The following is a 22528-nucleotide window of genomic DNA, read 5'->3' as shown; positions in this document are numbered from 1 at the left end:
ATCTTTATTTCTTCCTTTCATAAATTTTTGTAGATTTTTTTAAAGTTTAAATGGTCCGAAAAAATGAGGAGTTGAAAAAGTGAGGAGTCCTTAAGAAACTGAACTTGCTCTGTGGGCTTATTTTCCATGCTGAGCATTTAAGTATTAATCAGCAAGCTTCAGGGATTTCTTTCTAACATCCTTTTTTATGTAAGAGAAAAACTGCAATTCATTAGACCATTGGAGGAGCCAGAGGCTTTGCTAAGCTTTGCCTTTCTTGACTGTTCATCGCAGATTTAATGGGAGTGTGTGTGTGTGTGCACTTTTGTATATTATACAGGTGATTAGACTGCAATTTTGACACAATCTTGGTTGCCTTTCAGGTTAAATGCCTCTCCCATTTAGGGGCCAAAGATCATTTCGGCTTCAGTGTCCTTTCTACTGCCTACTAAGGGAGGCAGCAAATGTGATCCTGTGAAACTGGGAGGAGACTTTTATTGCCAGTTATTTCTCTTTACATTTGTCTAATCCACTTAGCTAAAAAAAAAATAAAAATAAAAAAATAACTCTTCACCAACTTCGGCTCTCCAGGATCTGAGCACTCCTAAGTGAAAAACCCCATTTCCCTAGCAATGATCCCGTGAGTCTTTTATTCCTCTTGGGTGTAAACATCACAAACGAGAAACCCTCAAGCCCATGGCAAAGGAGAATGCAGGCACACGAGACAGCATTCCTCCACCCACTGCCTTTTTAACTTGGTAGGGGAGGCTAAATTTTGGCGAGGATGATGACATTCACGGGAGGGGCGGGATACACGTGTGTCTAATTACACGTTAATGGCAGACCTCCCCTTAGCCCGGTCCCTTCCCTCTCGCCGGTGAATATCCCCTGTGTGCATCCAAAGACCCTTCTCTCTTTAAGAGCCTTCCACTCCCCTCACTCCGCCCCCTCCGGGTCTCTGGGCTCGTCAAAGCTTCCCGAGAGCCGTGGTTGGTCCGGGCCGGCCATCGGAGCACCTCCTGGAGCCGCTGCTCACCGCGGGTGGGGTGTGGCGGGGTGGGGGCGTCTGTTTGTAGTACTCTCAGTCCTGATGTCACAGGCGCGGCAAGGACATCGCAAGGAGGAGTCGGATTACAGTAAGGATGGGCAGTGCAGCAGGCAGCCCGAGCGCACGCTCCCGCTGCCCGCGATCGTAGCCCGGGAACGGCAGCCTGCGAGGCGCTCAGCCCGCCGAGGACGCACGCTCGCTCGGCGCTCGCTGCTCTCCACGCCGGGGACGTTGCCGCCGCGACTGTAGCATGAAACGGCTCTGCCCTGCGTGTCAGCTTTGGGTGCGAGCTGATGCTGAAGACGCTGCGGTGGGGTTCCTGCTGTCCGATTAATGAGAAACATAATGTATTTTGGTGAGTGTTAACTCTGCTGGTGTAATGCTGGGAGTGCCCAGCGCTTCATCGGTACAGACAAGCCCTTAAAAAAAAAATCTTTAAACCACGGGATTCTATTTACATTAAGCCTACCTCCAGTTGGCTACTGGAGGACCAGGCTGGTGCAGCCTTCAACGCTTCCTTTGTGCCACCGTTGTGGCTGTTTATTAGTCGTGGAGGAGTTTGAGTTGGAAAAGAAGAGAGACAGGGGTCGGGGTGGATAAACTTTACCTTGATTTGTCTGCATGAAGTTGGCTTTTTTAGCTAAGTGAAGGAGAAATGGTGCGGCGTGGGAAGTCATGGGCTAACTTAATGGAATGTAAAACAAAGTTCTTATACTACCGATGTTGTGAAAGCTCAGTCGATATCAGTGTTTCATTAAGCATTTCGGGTTTTCCCTAAGTCTGAGGCAGAAAGGGAAAACACCCTTTGGTGTGCAGTGGTTAAACAGCTGAGAACACTCCCCCAGACCATCCCCAGTTTGCCGTCTAGCTAGAGCAGCCTAGCACAAGGTGCACATTATTTCAAACCTTGAGAGGTCTCGGAGCTGTTAAATCGCTTGTGCTGAGTAGTTGGGTGCCGCGGTGGAAGCCTCCCTTAGGTTTTCAGCTGAGCTGCCTGCATTGCCAGAAAACATGCTGAGGCTTATATCTGGGCTCTTAGCGGAGCACTGTAAGCAGGCGGGGAGCTGTGCATTTTCACTGTAACGCTGCAACTTACTGCTAGGAGAAAAAGGCAAAATCTCTTCACTACGTAAGAAGCCACGGATTGGGGCCGAACATCCTTTCCTCCCTGAAGTTATGCTTTCCTTCTGTGAGTTCCATCCGGCGTCATCATCTAAGAGCATCTATCTGATATTAAAAGGTTTGTGACAGCAACTGGGGAGGGACTAGGGAGGGATTCCAAGAGGCAAATGGTCTGGCTGATTTCTTGGTTAGCTTTGAATATGAAGTCTAGAGTCATTTTTTAGATTGAAGAAATATTTAGATAAATGCATTTGGGGCAGTGTTAGTTTCTCGGGTATTTATTTCTGTGTGTACTGTTTGCTTTGCTTTGTTTTCTTGAGCCTTTGAAACATTTGTGAAAGTATGGAAGAAGCACAAGTTAAAAAAGCCGAATGCCTTTAGTTGTCTTGACAGCAGTGTGATCTCCCTATAATTTGTGTCTTATTAGAAAAGAGGTCTTAAAATAACTAAAATCAACTTGGAAAAGACAAATCTTCATTTCATAGCCTAATTTAAGCAAAATCCAGAGTTAATAAACAACACCCTTTTCCAGGGGTTAACCATGGGGGTAGTTAGCTTATTTGTCAGCAATTAATACAATAGCAAGTGATTATTGTTTATCACAAATCTATTTTTGAGAAATGGAAAAGCTTGTGGAGATAATATGTCTTTTGGACAAAAGAAAATTTTGGACTCTGTAATGACATCTGAGGGGTGGAAAGTAGATCGTAATTTTACTTAAAGTTTGCAGCCTCTCACAACAATTTCTTACGTGGTTGCGGTGAGGAGGTAGCGTTCACTAGAGTACTGGGATAGTCCAAAAGCACTGGGCAAAGCCCATCCCTGCTGTTCTGAATTATCATGTGTGTATGGGAGGGATGTTCACTGGGTTCGCTCATGTTATCAACTGTACGGTAGTTCAGCGTCTTGTAAAGCAGGGTGATTCAGAAGGCAGTTAGTTTCACGGTGCAATGCAAGTTTTTAATAGTACACATTGAAATACGATGTCCTTCTTCAAATGAAGGCGATATTCTTTTAAAGGCAAGACTAAAGTTGCCCTCTGTGTCATGGGCATGGTTCAGTCTTGCCATCATTCCAGCATGAGAGATGTTTTTCTGTTGCAGGAGGAAATCGTGTGGGCTCAGGAATGCCTTTTCTTTTAGGTTGTGCTGTGCAACCCCTTGCTCAGGCTGTTAGGCATCCAGAACTCGGAGAGCCCACCTGTCTCTAATAAAACGGATGGTACAAGAGTGAGGGCAAGAAGCATTGAGCAATGCAACCCAGGCACGTGAGGATTTAACAGCCTACTAGTGTTCGCCCATCCTTAAAACTATGCCAATATGTATATATGTGTGTGTATTTATGTGTTAATATTTATGCGTGTGTGTAGAATTTTCGCTATTTCAAGTAATGTTTCAGAACCGTGCTTTTACTTTGCCTGTTACTTTCCCTTGATTTTTGAACTGCAAGCGATTTATCAAGTCATGGAGAACAGGGACAAAGGGAAAGCCGGGCTGCATTTTTGGGCTTTTCTGGTGCTTTGTGAGAATGGGGTAGAAGAGTCAGAATTGTGTCCTGAGCAGGGAGTGATGAAGAGCGTGATGATACTATAATATGTGATGAATAGCTATGTAGGGAGGATATTTACTTCGCTTATAAATCATCCAGTGTGTCTGTGTTGCACCACCTCTGCGCCCCCCAAATGTAATGGAAGAGTTATTGCCTGAACAGGCTGGCTCAGCCTCTCTGCCTCTCCGTGTGTCTTCTCACCCTAGGGACTGGGCAGTTGGACCCTGTCCTTGCTCAGTGGGAGTCAGCTGTTTGCAGGGAAGTTGGTGGAGTAGGTAATATTTCCAGTTCTCAAGAATAGCTCATGTTTTGAGTGTGCTGTCTCAGACTCACATGACTAATGGACTCTTTTAATGGCGTAAACCTCACTCTTATCTCCTATTGAGAGTTCAGTGCAGTGTTTTTGATAATTGTTCATTCGTACTTACTGCGCAGTGATTTAGGAGTTTGCTGTTCAGTCACCCTGGATACTTTTGTTACTTCTTCTATTGATCTTGCATTCATTACTTAGAGTTGAAAATAAGGTTTATGTAAAAGAAAGAAGCAAGGAAAATCCCAGTCAGCAGCATCCTGAGTGGGATTTACTGTTAATGCAAGGGAGAGTAATATATGCTCATGAAGTTATCCTCTTCACCCCCATAAATATTTTACATAGTTAAAAATTACATGTGCCAAGAATGACTAGCCATAAAAGATTTATCCAGGAATAAAAGCAAAGCAGCTGGGAGACTTCTCCCCAGGTGAAGGAAGAGTGGCTGTGGGTGGTTGTCAGTACAGCAGACGCAAACTGCTGGGTTACAGTTTGGTTAAGAGGAGTGTGCTGGTATGAAGGGCAGGTGCTTTGCTTGAGTGCATCCTGCGTATTTCTCAGAGCTTGGCAGAAGGTTGTACCTGCGTACTGTCTCTACCTCTAAGCACTTTCTGTCTGAATCATCTCCCCCTTTCCACCTGGCCCAACATTTTTCTCCACTGCTGGAGCCGTGAGTGGTGACCACTGGTCATGTCAACCTCAGAAATTGTGTGCGGTTGGCCAGAGAAGTGCCATGTCCCAGCCCTCTGCCATCAGGAGAGACCGTGGAGGCTGATTGCTCCGAGGAGGTTCTTGGTGGCCAAAATTGAGGACATTATCAGGCCCTGAGTCAACTACATGAAGAAAGAAATGATAAAAGAAATGATACACCTGAAACAAATGAGCAGAACTGAGAGACAAATCTTAGAGCTCACGCTAAATGCTCCTATTAATGGCATATTGATTAATCATGGAGAAACAGCTGGGCAAAATTTAGAAGGTGTGAGTGAGCCAGTCAAGTTCAGCTTGATGTTAATTGTGGATCCTCTGTCTTCCTTAAAATGCCTAAGTAAAATAGCAAAAATACTTCATAGTGTGTTAATCAATAACAAAAAATACTTAATTGAGGAAGCCTTTAACACAGTAGCTAGGACAAATTTGGTAGGATAATTCTGGACTAGAAACCTATTCCCCTGCCTATAGTAAACATGCCTGTATGTTGTTATAAGGACTTTTGTTTTTCCCTTGGGATGTGTAGAACATTCTCAAGTCAGCATTTATACTTTTGGTCTTGGCTGGACCATCAAGTTTCACCTCTAAAGCAGTATGTTAGAAAAACAGGTAAGTGGCAAGGTCATGAGTAAGGATACAAGCAGGAATCAGCAGGCAGCAAAGGAGAACATTCCTGTTTTTTGGTATTTTCAGTGGAAACATTTAACTCGTCCTAATTAGTATGTACTGAGTGATCTGTTATGGGGAATTAGGTCCACCTGAGTCTTCTAAACACGCTGGAGCTGTTTCCATCTTCCTGAGGCTGACCTGGGGACAGAATAATTCAGGAAGAAATTTTTGACTCCAGATTCCCCCATTTTAAAGTTTGAAGTTATTGCCATGATGTTTTATTACAGATGAATGTAAACAACATATAATAAATTACTATATACCAGGTGTGGAGAATGTGACAGGTGAATACTGTCAAAAAGGAAAATATGCAGGAACCTGAAATCAAAAAGTATTTCAAAAACCATAAAGTTTTCTCCCTTAAGACCATTCTCTATTAAACTTATATGAAGTTCTTAATTTAGGGAACCAAATTCCAAATTTCATTACTAAGTCAGTAATATGGATTCCTTATTAATTCACATCCTTAAATTTTGAGCTAAACTTTTCTTGCTTTTTTTTTTGAAGAACCTTCTTAGTTGCTTTAATTATATGGAAATGTGATAGGTTTATTTAAGGAATAACTTCCAAAATTCATGAGATAATGACAACTTGCAAACTTACCCTTTTGTGGGTGGTATAATTGTTCCAAAAAACAAATGGAAAATTCAAATTAGTGGTTTCTGATTTCCATTCCAGAAGATGTGGCCACAGCTGCTTTTGACTGAATCTCTCTTGATAAGGTGTGTTGGCTTGTGTGTGTGTGTTTAACACTGGACTGTTGAATGGTACCTTACTATATAAGTCCTCAACTATTACCCCTCATTCACTTCTTTTGTATATTCCTAAATCTTTTCACATTGTTTGAAAGGTAAAACATGAAGTATTGAGTTAATAAGAGGGAAATTAAATCATTTTTTGAGCACAGCTGGCTTTTAAGTTTAACAACCATTTTGTACATTAGAGGTTTTTAAAGTCACATCATAATAATTTTCAAGGTTTTACCTGCTTAAGAAAGGGTGTTGTTTGTATGAGCAGAAACCTATTTCTATTTTGACCTTAAGGAAAAGATGTTTCCATTTGTTTTACACTATGAAAAACATGTCAAAAAACAACAAAGGTCATAGTCGCTGCCCTCTCTCTCTTTCTTCAAGAAGCCATTACATATCATTTCCCACAAAGATTAGTTTTGCAACAGAATTTCACACATGATTGGTGGCATTAAGAGAAAATACAGCATAAGAAGTGGCTAGAAATATCAAAGCTTAAAGTGGTTGAGATCATGCTTGAACCAAATTGCTAGGGTTGAAAATAGGAAGATGCTTTGCTCTGTCGCAGCGTTAAAATCGTTATGAAGCAGCTGGAAGGCGGCCTTCATTGAATGTGAACTTCAGGTTTGCACTGCCTTTAAAACTGAAGGTATTACCATGAAACTCTCTCTCTATTCCAAAGCCTGAAATGCATGTGAGCCTCCATTGGAGCACTGGGTGGAATTCACTGAACCTCTTCTCTTTATCAACCTTTTAGTTTTCTCTTTTTTCGCCCACTTGCAATATCACATTTCTGTAAGTAGGGAGGAAAGAGAAAAAGTAACCTGGCCAAGGTCGGGAGGGAAGTCAGCCTCAGTGTCATGACTGGTGCTCTGAAGACAGGCTGTCTGCCCCAAAGCACCACTGTACTTGGTGGGAGATGGGGGCTGTGGGTGGGATGCGGTTGGTCCGCCCAGATCTTTAATGCATGAATGTGCTTAGTTTGTGTCCTCAGGTGCCTGCTTAGCTCAGCGCCCAGCACATAAGCACCTAGAAATACACGCTGAATGTGTAAGATAGAAGGGTTTTGGAGGTCAGTGAGCAGGGCATTCCACTTCCTCAGCACATCCTTTAAAGCTGATGTTCCCCATGAAAGCTGGTTTTGGTGTACAGATAAGAGAAATACTCCTCCTGCTCCTGCAACTAGCTGTGCTTTTTTAATCTGTAAAAGTAAGGACTAGTGCTTAGAAATTAGATCTTACAATAGACATAAGGAATTTCACAATAGTGTTCTGCTTCCATTTACTTTTTTCTTCACGGGACTCCTCATAGGGACACATGTATTAGACTATTAAGACCAATGTACATAAATGTCTGGAGAATACCTAAAGTCATCATATAAAATGGTAGAATCATACCTTGTATCAATTTACCTGATCACAACTTCAGTTTTCAGCGTCATATGGTTTCAGTGAAATTACCTCAGATGTTGGTATTGCCAGGAGGCTGGGACAGGCAGAGTACCTGGAAATGCCCAGGAAGGCCACCAGTTTCAAAGACTGACATTGGTTAAGGCTGAAAAAAAAAACCCACTAGAGATAATTTTGACACTATTTGCAATGCTTTTGTAAAATTGTTCTTCACACTTAACCTTTTTCATATTCATGCTTTTGGCTGATGAGGGAAAGTACTTGTGGCAGATTGCTCTGAAGATAAAGATGCAATAATGAATGTAAACGTACTTTAATAAACATGATCCCTTATGCTTTTACAGCAATTTGTATTTTTTTTCAGAATGCTTCAACATTCTGCTTCTTTTATTCTCAAAATGACCCATTGCAGGTAGTAGACCAAATATAATTATTCCTATTGTTAGATGAGGAGTCCGAGCCTCAGATGACTAAAACAACTTCTTCAAGGTCACACAGGCAGTCAGTGTTAGGGCCAGGACTCTAATTCCGTAGGCTTACTTCAGTGCTCTTTACTCTTTACGGCGGAGCACAGGGGTGTATTCGATAAACGGGAGATTATCTGTAATAATAATGCTAGAAAAATATTCCAGCTAATAGAATACAAATGATCAGGAACTAAGTTATGTTTGTGTTTGACTGTGGCGTTCTCATCGATCAGAGGTCTGGACGTAATTCATACTCTTATTCATTCTGCCTTGTCTTTTTACATCAAAAAGTTAATAATAGTTGAAAAAATACTAATTAGAAGGTATAAAGCTGCCTCAAGCAGGACCTGGCCTTTCTCTACTGCCTCGGTTTTTCAAAGGTGGTATCAGGTAGTAAAGCTTGTACTAATTATATGTTGTATTTCCTGTCTCATTATTTAACTCAGTGCTTGTAAAAAAAAAAAAAACTAAGTCATTTGTGCTACAAACTCTGATATTTACAGTGACAGCCACTCCAGGATTTTCTCAAGATAGAGTCCCAGGCTGGTCTTTATTCCATGAATGATGAAGAGAAAGAAATGGCCTACGTTAGAATTTTAGCTGTTCCACTTACTGGCTTTGTATCTTTGGACAGGCCACCATATATTTTTGATATCTAAATTTTCCTTTTTTTTTTTGTAAAAGAAGAATAATGACAATACATTTCCCACAGTTCTATTTTGAGGACCAAACTATACAAGCCATACAAAAGTGCCAGGGCCCAGGAAGTACATGTTAAGCCATCAGTAAAATTTGATTCTTTCTTGCTCATTCCCTTTATATCAACCCAATGTACAAATGTATAAAAATTGGGGAAAAAAGTGGTATTTCTGTTGGGGCATCCAGAACCAACAGGAACCATGCCAACTAATTCACAAAGAATGACTTCAATGCAGATGATTTACTGTATGGGCGGTGGAAGAGCTTTGCAACCGCATAAAGGATGGTGAGGCAGCCAGAGATTAGCAGTAGCAAGAATCTGGTAGTTGAAAGATGGAGAGACAGATGTCATCCTGGAGGCCAGGGCCCAGGGCCTTGTGGGAGGGGCTGGAATCCTGGTAGGACTAACACACACGGAAGGATGGAATGATTCAGCCTTAGGCACAGAGTGAGGCAGAGAACTACTATGGCTCCTCCCTTTCACTACCCGCTCAACAAAGAACTGCTTCTGTGCCCTCATGCATGGACCAAGCCCATGGCCAACTGACAAGGCAGCCGGCGCAACTCAGCCCTGGGGCCGTCCAGTGAAAGTTCAGGAAACAGATCATAGGGCAAACTGGCCAAGGACCTCCAAGGAGATTGTATGCCTGGTTTATGTAGCACTCTACATGAGACGGTGTCTCTGCTAAAACATCTCAATTTATCAGAAAGAGCTTTGCTTTGGGGGAGATGTGAGTAAGGGGGGGGAGTATATGGCTGAAGAGCTATCAGCAACGCCTCGCTGGTCCTCCCAGTTCAAGTATCTACTCTGTCACTTTCTGGTGGTGTGATACTGGACACATGAGTGACTCTCTGTGTCAACTATTCCCTTTAGACAATGGGCTAAAAAGTCTGCCTGACTGCAAGGGGCAATGAGAAGTTGAATGCAAGCTTTATAATCTGCAAAGCACTCTATGAAAGGGCCTTGTTACTTGGACGTGAAAAATCCAAATGATTTAGAGGAGTGGATTTTGAAAACTATCATGGCAATTTGGAAATAATCTGTTCAGCTATGCAGCTTAGCATTCCAGCAGAAATTTCTAATGCACTGAGGAGGGAGCATTCGGTCCTTCCTCCAATAGCCCCTTGTATCACGGGGTTAGATGTGCTTCTGAGGCCACTTCTAATCTGTTCTCTGCCATTATTCTATACCAAAGGGAAACTGCAGAAGCAGAGGCTGTGGCGAGAAAGCCTCCAGGAAGATCCCATGCCCCTTATATTCCTTCCGTTCCAAGACTCTAACAGGGACAGACACCTTGAAAGCTGTGGGAGTTTATTAATAGTTGTTTGCAAGGAAAGAGGGATTTGGTATTGATTTTTATCTCTCCTTCCCTGTGTTGCTAGACTTTTAAGCACTGATTTCTTTGGCTGACTGGCCTGCCTATTAAAAAAAAATTAAGACAAACCATTCTGCCCTTTCTGCATGGAGTGATTAGCATCCCTCCCAAAGCCTGCTGCTAAAGCTCTGTGACAGTTCATAACTTATGGTGCCCTCGTTTTGAGGCGATGCCGCGGTAACTGCTGGGGAGCGTTGCCCTCACCGAGTACAATATGGAAGGCGCTGATTACCACCAGGTGTTTTAATTAGCTGCCCCGAGGAATGGCAGGCTATAACTTAGAGGACTGTGGGGATTTTTAAGAGTCACATTTTAGGGCAGCTTTATCAGTTAAAAGGCGCATTAGAAAGTAGATTGTTGTTTTTTTTTTTTTTTCTCTTTCCCTCTAAAGAAGTATGTTGTGTAAGATCCTAAACACTAATTCTGATAAATAACTTCTTTATTGGCACTGTGGCCTGCTTTTTCCTCCCGTTAACATGTTTAATCAGGAAGACAATTAGAGTGTGAAGCTGAAGGCATGGCCTTTATGGATTTCTTAGTGTCCTTAGAGAATTCCTCTACTCCGGTTGGCGGAAGCAGTCCTGGCGCTGACAGGTGATGCGGTCACCACTGACAGAGAAGGGGAACTTAACAAAGCCCGAATGCCTGCCTCATGCCAGGCGCAGTGGCACCTTATCACCATCCTTAAGAGGCCTTTCCGTGGATCTAAATCCTGGCCACATGAAGGAATCCCCTGGGCAACGTGGACATGAGGCTATTGTCAAGGCCGCACCATAAACTGAGTGAATTACCCTCTCTGGGGGTGGAGCCCAGGCATCTGCATTTTCTTCTACAATGAGTCAGCTTTGATTCTAAAGAATGGCCAGAATGGAGAACCGTGAAGATGGGTGATGTAACCACTTCACGAAGTGCATTCTGTGCCCTAGGATTCCCCACTTATCCCCAGGTCACCCAGGCAGCAGGGTCAGGATTGGCGGTCTGGTCAACCTGAATTTAAAGCTTGTGGTCTTTCCTTCCCAACACATCTTTCCTCTTAGGGCGATCTGTCCATGGCATGAAGTCCAGGCCTGATTCCAAGCTGCCTTATGCTGGCCCCTTGGTTTCCAGAGTTGGACTCCCTAGCTGTGGCCTCACCTCCCCTGCACTTGGGATCCTTTATTGAGTTGGCACCAAAAAGATGTTAATACTAGTTGATTCAGGATCACAGTGATATGGTTCTGGAAAGGATTTTAGAACCTTTCTCAAAATTTAGCGTTGGTACAAGTCACCCAGAAATCATATTAAAATGCAGGTCTTGATTCAGTAGGTCTCAGGTCTGGCCTGGAACTCTGCTTTTGGAACAGGCTCCCTGGTGGTATTGGTGCTGCTGGCCTGCTGACCACACTTTAAGTAGTGAGGCTTTAGACTCTTACTGTGCACCTGCATGCGTCCCAGGGCGGCCATGAATGCAGCCCAACACAAAATTGTAAATTTACTTACAACATTATGAGATTTTTCTGTGATTACGTGTCACAGTGTGTTTAATGTGTGGCTCAAGACAATTCTTCTTCTTTCAGTGTGGCCCACAGATGCCAAAAGATTGGACACCCCTGCTTTAGAGATTGCTTAGCTGAGCTCTGCTCACTGCTTTCTGTAGGTAGGGATGTCAGGTCCAAGTGTCGAATGTAAATTGCTCTGTTTATATTCTGCATCACACTGAATGGTCTGGGGTTAGAGTTCCACTTAGGGTGACCAACTACCCCGTTTTGCCTGAGACTGAAGGGGTTCCCAGGACACAGGACTTTTGGTGCTGAAATGAAGGAAGTGTCATACAGCCTGGGATGAGTTGGAACCCTAGTTTCAATAGATCAATTCAAATCCTAGGTTCAACATTCAAGACCAAGTTCCCCATGGAGAACTTAGGCAAGTAACTTGATTTCTTTGAGCCTTGGTTTCCCTACCTATGAAGCAGGAATAATAAATGCAATTTCCTAGAATAATGGCAATGATTAAGTTGATGGCGTATACAAAGCATTCAACATGCTGTCACAATGTTCTTTCACATTTAATGTTGGCAGTGGCTATTGCCACAAATTTATAGAACTGACTCTGCATTCTTCTTCATGACGGAAAAGAAGAAATACCCCAAAGATCAAGTGTAAGTGCTCATGGATCATCTTTATTGCAGCATCACTGTACGGAGACAGCAGCTTGTAAATCACCTCCTGTCCTGAGATATGATGGGCGAGCCAGGGTGAAGTCATTCTTGGTTGACTGTACAGTTTGCCTAACCTGAATGTCAATGCTAATGGTTTTTGTTCGCTGTTTAGGGGAAGAAAAGCCTGGCTAAGGCTTAGCCACCTTGAGACATTTTGAACCGACCCCTCATGTTCCTGTCGACCTTGTTTATCCATTAGTGTTTCTCTGAGCTCTGTAACAACTTATGAGGGCAGCTGCAGCTAATGACTGCGCCTTCCATCTCCTACCTGTCATTGTGTTAACAGTCGATATCCTTAAAACAACATGCACACGAACAGACAAGGCAGCACCTACGCTGAAGCTTCCACTAAATGCTTAGGAAGGGGAAAATAGAAAGATTTTCAACTCATATGCTTCCTAGCACAGAGCCTGGCACATGGGCACTGGCATCGTGAGTGTTTATTGAGTATGGTACCCAACCGTGGGCATCTCTCTGATGAACTTCCAGTAGAGGTCTGAGGTTCCACCTCCTCATGCTCAATTGGCTGGTGTTGAATGCATGAAGCTGGCTTTGCCAGTCCTTACCTAGCAAAGCCAATTCACCCACCTTCTGTCAAGGGCCTCCCACTTATCAGAGCCTTTAGTCTGCCAAATACATGACGTTACTGTGTGAAGCAAAGCACACCTTTTGTGTTCTTATCATGACTAGTAGTAAGTAAGGCTGCTATGAGCAGCCAATTTTTCCACAGTAGGTGTTACCAGGCCTGAACTGCTGCTGACTAGGCAATTTCGACAAGAGAACAAATGAGCACAAAGCGGAGCTCCTCTGGCTTTCCTGGAGCACAAAATGCGGTAGCAGAGAGGACCCAACACAATCGCGCTTTCACTGGTGATGTCCACTTTAGAGGCAAAATTGGGAGGTTTTCATCTCTTCCCAACGCTGACTGCTGTTTTTGTAGCCTGTGCCATCCACCATTAAACATGAAGTCAGAGTCTCTATTTCATAGACAGGAACACGGAGGCCCAGTAAATGCATGTGCTGTCTGGCTAGTACCAACACTCAGACTGAAAACCAAGTCTTGATCTAGTGTTGTAAATTTGGATAAATTGCCCCCCGAGCCTCAGCTTCCAAGTCAATAAATTGAGATAATGGGAACTCACCCTACCTCTCAAGGCAGAGCTATGACTACTAAAAATAGCTAAGGTGTATTAAGTACTTCATTCTTGCCAGCCACTGTTCTAAGTATATCACCTTGACCAGTCCTCATAACAGCCCTGTGATGGAGGAATGATCACTCCGCCTGTTCCACAGATGAGGAAACGTGGTGCAGAGAGGTTAAGCAGTGAGACTACAGGGAGCAGCCGCGCTCGGTCATAGCTCCCTAGCACAGACTCCCCCGCCACACCGTTGTGTATGACCTTCAGTAAATCTCAGCCTCTGAAAGTCAAAGCCGAGGAGGCTATTGTCACTATCCAGAAAGAGCAGCAGGGTTTTGAAGCAGGCAACAAACCGAAAAGCGATGCAACACACAAACCAAACTCCTTTTTGTTTGCATGCCAAGCAGCTAGCTAATGCTGAGACCTGAAGCTGAGATCAGGGAAAGATTCCAGTTCCCTCCCAGAAAGCCTGCACAAGGGCTCACGGAACCAGGGTAGCACCGATTCCAGTAATGCTCCAAAATCCTGGCTTACAAATGATGCTAATCACAACGATACTGACTTCTCGGTGCCAGGAGGTGTGCTGGATGTGTTGTGGCCTTTCCTGCGTGTTTGTGCCTGTTATCGGGACCTCGCTCTTCCAAATGGATTTCTTTTCTCTCTGAGTTCTTCGTGGGCATGTCATGCAATGTGCCACATGTGGGGTTAGGGGGTGGTATTTCTTATCTGATAATAATTCGAACTTCTTTTCGGCCCATGGAACACCAGGAGCTGAGAGAGACCATGAAATCTTTTCGTAAATTCAATAGAATTCTTTCTATATTTCAAAAAGATAATGTATGTACAAGTTCAAAAAATTGAGTGTTCTAAGTGGGTAAATGGTGAGAACTAAACCTCCTACTCAAAAACTAATGAGACACTAAATTTGAGACACTAAATTCTGTGAAAGGCGGGGGAAGAAGGGTGGGAGAAATGGTTGAAATGGGTAGTTACAGCTACAAACTTTCAGTTATAAAATAAATAAGTCCTGGGGGTGTACTGTACAGTATGGTGACTATAGCTTGTAATACTGTACTGTGTATTTGAAAGTTGTTAAGAGAGTAGGTCTTGAAAGCTCTCCTTACAAGGAAAAAGAATTGAAACTATGTAAGATGATGGGTGTAAATTAAACTTACTGTAGCGATCATTTCTCAGCATATACATATATCAAATCATTACACTGTACACCTAAAACTTCTACAACACTGTATGTCAATTACATCTCAATAAATTGGAAAAAATAAATTCTATGGAAGAATATATGCATCCATCCCCTCTCTTTCTTACATGGAATGGGAACATCTCATATACCTTACTTTGCATATTACTTTATTCAGCATACATTGATGTTTCTCATTCTTTTTCCTTCATGGCTATATAGTATTCTAATGCAGGAGCATATTTTGATTTATTTTACTGGGTCTTTTCAAAGGAAAATAAGTTCTTTCTGTTCTTTTACTAATACAAATGATCAACATCACTGTACACACATAATCCTTTGTGCGCATGGGCACACATACCTATCAGATAAATTCGTAGATGTGGAATTTGTGAGGCAAGGCATATTTAATTCTGATGGCTATTTCCAAAGTTCCTCATGGAAATTGTGTGTTGATAAATTTCTCCATATATTTCTGATATTAAAAAATAATATAGTGGCTTTCAAACTTGTGACTGTTTATTGGAACTGTGGGCAGCCTTCTCAGAGCCTGGATTCTCAAAGCGGAACAAAGTGCAAAGTGAAGCAGCTTCTTGCTTTTTTGTCTTGTTTCTCCCCTTCCCAATCTGTTTCTGTGTGTCTCTTTCATTTTGTTAATTCCATATGGATATTAGTTTCACTATTCAAAAAATAAATTAGGCTGTAAAATGGAAAGATTTCCTATGCTTTAGAATGGGAATAAATACAACATAAAGAATGTATCTTGTAAGTGACATTGTGCCCTCTTGTCCTCAAAGTAGAATGCCGATCCTTGAAATATCTCTAAATTAATTATCTTCAAGGCCAAATATGGTTGCCTGTTTCATTTTGTTTTGGGGCCAGTGGGAATTAAGAGGTAAAAGCACATTTTCACAATTAATGTATTTCAGTGTTTTTTCCCTTCTAGTCTTAACTCCGTGTTCTTCTGTTACTCTTTCAGCATCTCTCTTTAGAACACAGTAGGCTTAGGAGTGATCTGGAATGTTTATAGCAGGTCTCTATGGTACAAATGCTACATTTATTAAAGAAAAAAAAATACCCAGCTGGTGATAATAATACTCACCATTTATTGAGCCCTCGAGCCCTTTACAAACATCAACTCATTTATTTCCTAAATGGATGTTATCGTGTTAATGAACTAGATGTCATTCTCTCTACTTTATAAAAGAGGAAAGATGTGAGTAAGATTGAATCTCTTGCCCAAGATCACATAGATTGAAATTGGCAGGCACAGGATTCAGGCCCAATACCTTCTGATTGGACATCTCGTGAGCCAAAATATTGATACTTTTGGTATTTTCCATGTAGCATACTGCTTTTGGGCCACATCTGTGGAATTTTGGTAGCAGGGGACATTTATGTAAAGTGGAAGTACTCACTTTCCTGGTCGTTACTGTTGAAGGGACTTGAGGACAATCCCAGTAATCCCTGTTAAGGTATAAGTACTACTAAGGGCCCTTCCCTACACCAGTCATCTGTTCTCTCTTCTGTTGGAGAGAGGGTCTCCCATGTTAACTGCTGTGTCTTTTGACCATCTTAGCAGGCCCCAGTGCTTACAAAGCACAGCGCTTAGGTGAATGAAATAATTAAATCACTGCACTTAATAAAATGCTAATTAGGGATGCTGTGTCCAAGTCTAGGGTCCTCATCTACATCCCTTCTGTGGACTGAGCCACTGAAACTTCTCCCCCCCACCCCCACCATGCTCTCCGCCTGTTGAACATACAGGCCTTGTGTAGTGTGCAGTAAAAGGATTTCATACCTGGATGGTAGCTTAGGATCTTATCTAACATCTGACATCCTTAAATTGACCAGTGAGAAAATGAAAGATAACAGTTTACCTATTGAACCTAAAAAAAAGAGTCAGTGAGTTGGAGAGCTGGGCTCTCAGGTCTGTTGACTCCTTCCCACTTCCATTCTCCTTCCCGGGGAGGCAAGAGGGGTGTTCATTGGCTCATCCTTTCTTCACAAAAAATCTAAGAAATGAATATTATTCTTCCCATTTTAGAGATGAGGAAACTGACATTAAGTTACTTCCCCAAGGATATACAGAAGGTGTGGGAGCCAGTGAATGGAATTCATGTTCCTAAGTTATCTATCCCTCACCTTTGCCTCCTGGATTCAAGGCTCCAGTCAGTGTTAGATTTAAAAGGGAGTGGATCCCTGTACTTCTCAGGATTGAAATGAATTCAAAGATCCCTCCCAGCCTTAAAAATCACTAATCCAACAACAGCTGTGGGGGCAAAGGGGTGGAACTCATTGGAGCAGTACATCACTGAAGTGCACATAGTCCCAAAAGCATGATCAAATGTCCCTCCTTCGACTCCTCACTGTCCGCATTGCGTATCTCTTGTGTGAACTGCTTTAATGGTCTCTAATGAGTTTCCTGACTTCATTCTCTCCTGCTTCCAATTCAGCTGGCACTTTGCTATCTCAGGGTGTACCCACAGACATGATTCCCAGCTGCCAGCACACACACATGCTCAGGTACCTCCAGGGCCCTTATGTTCTGACACAGGGCTTCCAAACTCCTCATCCAGGGGGTCAGTACAGTCCAGGTGCTGGTCCTAATTCACCTGCAGTTTTATTTTTTTTACAAAAGTCTCCTTATTTCATCCTAAGCTCTGCAAAACTGCTCCCTGTTTGTTAATCCTTCTGAAACTTGGCTCGCATTGTTCTCCTTACCTGATGTGTAGCTTGTTTTGGCCTCTGTGTTTCCAAAAATCTAAGCATTCATATTTTCCACTCTTATTATTTTCTGTCCTTTCAATGTTTTCTGTATAAACAGAATTATACAAATTCTTCAAGAAGGTCCATTGCAAATGCCCCATCTTTAGAAAGACCATTTAACTCTGTATAAAAGGAATAAATACCTCTTCTCTGAATTTCCATGTATGGTATTGTCAAAACGTGTCTTAGAAAAAAACCCAGAGTGTTTCAAAAGCTCTGTGTGTTGTATTTCCTATTCTAGATGTACTGGGGCAGAATTTACAGGGACGGGGCCCAGGAATCAGCACTTTCAACCCCCCAACTTAATATCCCAAGATTCTCAGTTCTCCATAAATAAGCCTACAAATATCATGCTATTGCACTTAAAAGACTAATGGGACTTAATTGTGAACTAGTCAAAATTATGCTATAATTTATCTGAAAGAAGAAATATAAGCAAACTCTCCAGGAAATTATGAAGAAGGAGTGTTCTGATAGCAGAGACTTATCCTACATTATATCATAAAACTGTAATAATTAAGCCATTTGGTCCTGAATGATATGTGACAAAAAACAGATTAGAACATCTAGAAGTAAACCTTAATACTTATGTGTATGGGGATTTAGGCTGTGGTAAAAATATTTCAATTTATTGTTGGAACCAGGAAGTAGTAAACAAATGGTTTAGGTACAACCGGATAAACATTTAGACACATAAATAAATACAATGTACTCTTATTTCAGTTCTTACTCCAGAATAAACTATAGATTGAATAAAGATTTGAAAATAAAAACTGAAGCCATGAATTTATAGAAGGAAGCCTGGGTGAATACATTTATACTTTTACAGTGGAAAGGCCTTTGTAATCAGGATGCAAACCCAACAAAATAAATCCAACTGCATACAATTAATAACATGTATTAGGGAAAATTTATTTTAAAAACTTAGAAATAAAAGAACAAATGACAAATTTCAAAAATAGTATTTAAACACCAATGGCAGAGAAATGGCTAATTTCTTTAATTAGCAAAGAGTTCACAAGAATCAATAAGAAAGGGCAAATGGCTCAAAATAAAAATGCAAACTATAAGCAAATGTGTTATAAGTAAAGGCATATTTTCCAGTGAAAATGTAAAACTACACTTGATTTCACTCATAATTTACACATTACAAATGAGAATAATGGATATATACATGTATGTATATTCCACTCAGCAGATTGATAAATAGTTAAAACTTGGAATAAATTTTAAGAATTGATTGTGGTAGGGGCCACTCTTCTACACAGTCATATGTGAGAGAACACACTTTTGCAAGTTCTTCACAGGGAATTTGATAATACTTATATGTGCATAATTTTTATAACAAGTACTTTTTGCCCCAGCAAACTTGTTACTAGGAACATAGTGTATATCCCCAAAAGGTCATGCATACGATTATGGATATTAAATGCAGGGTTGGCTTTTCAAGTATAACGTAGAAGCAACAAAAGTGAACCTCAGTAGGGGACACATTAAATAAAATCATGGTACATTAAAAATGTTTGAACAGTGTGCAGCCATGAAAAAATAAGCATGGCTTTATGTTGTGATGAGGAACAAAATAGAATGTGGCAGCAGTAAAAGCACAGCTTAGAAAGGTAAAGAGAAATCCCCAAAGAAATTTCCTTGTGAATAAAAATTGCAGAAGGGTTTTTGACAGCTGTACTGATATATCTGTTTCCAAAAAGAAACTGTTAGCAGTGTCAGAATTGGGTGGGCCTTACTCTGCTCAAGTCATTCCGTGCAGATGGAACACTCTGGGGTTCGTGTTCCAACAGGCCAGGGGTTTGTGTCTGTTACGTTCAGCGCCGAACACCCAGAACTAGAAGGGTGCCCGGCACGTCACAGGTGCTCAATCACTGTAAGTGCAATTTGTCATCGGGATATGAGCCTTTTGAAAAATATTACCCTGCATTAACGAAGATAAGTATGTTAGTGGAAAATGATTATGAAATACAAGTAAAAGCTTCCCAGGTGGTTCTGATGCTCGGTCAGAATTGGAGAGCATTGTTGGTGCACCAGCTTTTTGTCTTGGGGGAATTGTCTTGTTGAGGCAGCATCTATGTCTGTTTCTCGGTGGTGGGCCTTCGCAGATGGTGGCACTTCCTGCCTAGCGCCAAGTAGTTTAGGTCCCCTGCGTTGTTGTCAGGTTGTCCTGTTTTAGTCTCACTTCTTGTGTCTTGGCTGAGTGCCCCTGGCCAAATCCCCTGAAATGGGGGGATTTGACGTTTGTGTTTCAGTTTTCTCATGGGTTTTTTTGGAATGAAAAGACACATAATCAAATTTTCTTAGTGTTAGATGGTAGCAGTTTGTTATCTAACCCGAAGTCAGTAGACGATTACTGGATGAATGGAGAATGGTTTAATGGAAGAGTGAAGCCGATGCATTGTAATGCAAGGCCTCAGTTAGCTATCTCTGCCCTCTCTTAGCTCTGGTGAGATTTTAATTAAAAAAAAATCTGGTGATTGCCCTGGACAGTTAGCTCAGTTGGTTAGAACATCATCCCAATATACAAAGGTTGCAGGTTTGATCCCCGGTCAGGACACATACAAGAATCAATCAATGAATGCATAAGTAAGTGGAATAACTAATCATTTATTTCCTTCTCTTGCTCTCAAAATTAAAGAAAATCATCTGGTGATTTTTCCCAACTGGATATATAGTTAATCCTCGTCAATCTACACAGAGACCCTGGTGTCCATTTCTTATTTTTTAGCCAAGTCACTGACTGTTGCAGGTCTATTTCCTAGCAGGTGTCCTGGGTGGTGTCATTTTGTGGGTTATCAAAGCATGTCTTCCTTACCACCCTGGCTTTCTGGGCTGTTGCTCTCTTTCTAAACCTGCCTTGGTTTCATTTTATGCCAGATTTCCTACTCAGTCAGTTGACAGCCCAGTTTAGGACTGTGTCCTGAGAAGCCTGGCAAAGAACTGGGAGAGCCAAAGACCTTATCTTGAAAATACTCTGTGGGGAGGACGAAGCTTCTGTCCCTCCAGAGTTTCTCAGAGTTGACAAGACTGCCAAGGTCTTTGAGTCACGCCATCTTCCACAGCTTGTGGAAATAACAGCTTTATCTTCAAAGACAGTGGAGTGGGAAGATAATCCATTTTCTCTGCGGGTTATAAAGTAAGTGTTGCTCTTCTTAAAATGTCTTAAAATAGCTCGAAGGAGGGCCTTTTAGCTAATGAGTAGCAAACCCATATTTAAATAAATATGCCCTCAGGAGCAATTTGTTTTTAGGGTTTTATTGCTTTTAAACTCTCATTGTTTATAAAGCTTTATACCTCTAGATGTAAGGCAGACTTGAATACTTATTACTTTGATTTTTTGCCACCAGTGAGACTAGAAGGGTAGAAGACCTCCTGTTCATCCTTCCTGAATTATCGGCAAAGGGAGTAGCATGGACTAAAGTAGGCTTGCTATTCCAGCACTCAGAACAGAGGCAGTAAAGGTGTCCAGCCATTTTATTAGTAGGTTCCTCACATCTGGGCTGAGTTCTGCCACGTCCTGGGTGCTATTCTAGACACTGCAGATAAATCAGTGATCAAAGCATAGATAGATTTTTGCCCTTGAAGAACTTGCATTTTCTTAGGAAGAGACAGATATCAAACAACAAACATGATTTGAAAATAAATGTGTAGTGTGTTAGAATATAAGAGGACTGTGGGTGGGAAATGCAGTTCAGGACAGACCTGGCAAATCACAGGGGGGCCGGGCATCTGCCTGCGGGGGCTTCGTTGTGAAGGTCAGATTCCAGCCGAGGTCTGAATGAGCCGAGTCCCTCCTCTGCCCCTAACCAGCTGAGGGAGTTGGGCAGAACTTCTGACCACGTTGTCTCACCTGTGAAGAGGCAGGAATATGACTTGTGCTGTGGTGGGAATTCAGTGGGTAACCTCTATAATGCAACTGACCTATCGCAGCAGATCCTCAGAAAGCCACAGGGTTTTCCTTGCTTATTTTATTCTATATGCAGGTGGTCTTAACTTTTGTTGAAAAAAAGGTAAATAAAATTGTTTTTAACTAAATGTATTTTTTAACTGGATACATATTTTGTTGATGGTGTCAAACAGGTGCTGAGCTTCCATGAGCTGCAAAAAGCATGTTTTTTTTGTTTTGTTTTCCTGTAAACTGATGCTGGGAAAGAACATGTCGTTATACTGGTTGGGTGGGAATCTGAACTTTTCTTCCTCTAACTTTTTATAATATTGTGGAAACCATCTGGGCCCCAACCTGAATAGGCCAGATGTGAGGAGTCAAGACCAGAAGGCATCACGTAGCTGGGTAGGCAGAAGGGGAGCCAGGACTGCGTGGACCTGCGAAACTAAGCGAGCACAGCCAGGCTAGAAGCCCATTCTCCAAAAGGTGCGTAAGCTTGCAAAGGCATGTGGAATGGCAGAGAGGAAGAGAGGAGAATCTGGTGACTGGGACCAATTCCATTGTAGATTTGCAGATGATCGGGGTTACTTGCAGATTTTAGGACCTTTGTTCAGTTCAGCAGTCTTCAAAATGGGTTTGAAACCTGGAGAAAAAGATCTAGTCTCTTTAGTATGGACATTGGCAAAAGAATTTTGGTCATGTCAGGGACAGGAGATAGATGGAGTTTGCAGTGTGAGGCATGGAACCCTAATGGGCCCCATGAGGGAGTGGGATAAGGAAAGTCAAAGCTGCATCTCCCGGATCCCTGTTGCCTCCTTACCTCAGAGGCAGACAGAATCCCAAGTTTGTCCAGCAGGAGGGACCCAGGATCCTGAGAATTCAGGTTCTGGTCTGCCAGGCAGTCCTGGGCCTGCTGAATAGAAGAAACCAGGGCATTTCCTAATGGAAGGCCAACAGAAAAGGCAATGTAAATGGGGAAGGCCTAAGCACCAGATAGCTAAAAACGTTGTTTTTCAAAGGTAAAAGGGAGAGAGAGGGAGGAGGAGGGCTACATACACATACTGTACAAAATATCTATTGTACACACACTGTGGCGTTAAGGGAAAGTTTTTATCCAGAGCTGCCTGCTGGTTTGTACAACCACAGGGAGGAACTACTCTTGTAGCTCGTGTCTGCAAGAAACAGCGGCTCATATTACTTGTCCCTTTTGGGGACCAGGCGCCATGCCTGCGGCCCATTTGTT

The 22528-nt window shown here is 42.2% G+C and overlaps 1 protein-coding gene across 2 annotated transcripts in view; it reads left to right on the top strand.

Annotated features, from left to right (window-relative positions):
* Nucleotides 1-983: 983 nt before the first annotated feature.
* ZNF385D (zinc finger protein 385D) overlaps nt 984-22528 on the top strand; it is a 282105-nt gene continuing 260560 nt past the window's right edge. Inside the window, exon 1 of one of the 2 annotated variants that reach the window (XM_037143986.2) lies at nt 984-1382. In XM_037143986.2, coding sequence (XP_036999881.1) covers nt 1361-1382 — 22 coding nt within the window. In that variant the 5' untranslated portion in view covers nt 984-1360. Of the gene's footprint in view, nt 1383-2016; nt 2268-22528 lie in introns of those variants that run through there. The other variant, XM_037143985.2, reaches the window with a different exon arrangement.

This window comes from Artibeus jamaicensis, unplaced genomic scaffold, assembly GCF_021234435.1.
Source record: "Artibeus jamaicensis isolate MK-2021 breed Jamaican fruit bat unplaced genomic scaffold, CSHL_Jam_final contig_519, whole genome shotgun sequence".
Classification (NCBI taxonomy): domain Eukaryota; kingdom Metazoa; phylum Chordata; class Mammalia; order Chiroptera; family Phyllostomidae; genus Artibeus; species Artibeus jamaicensis.
Note: the sequence above shows the minus strand (reverse complement) of the source record. Positions and strands in the feature narration are given on the sequence as shown.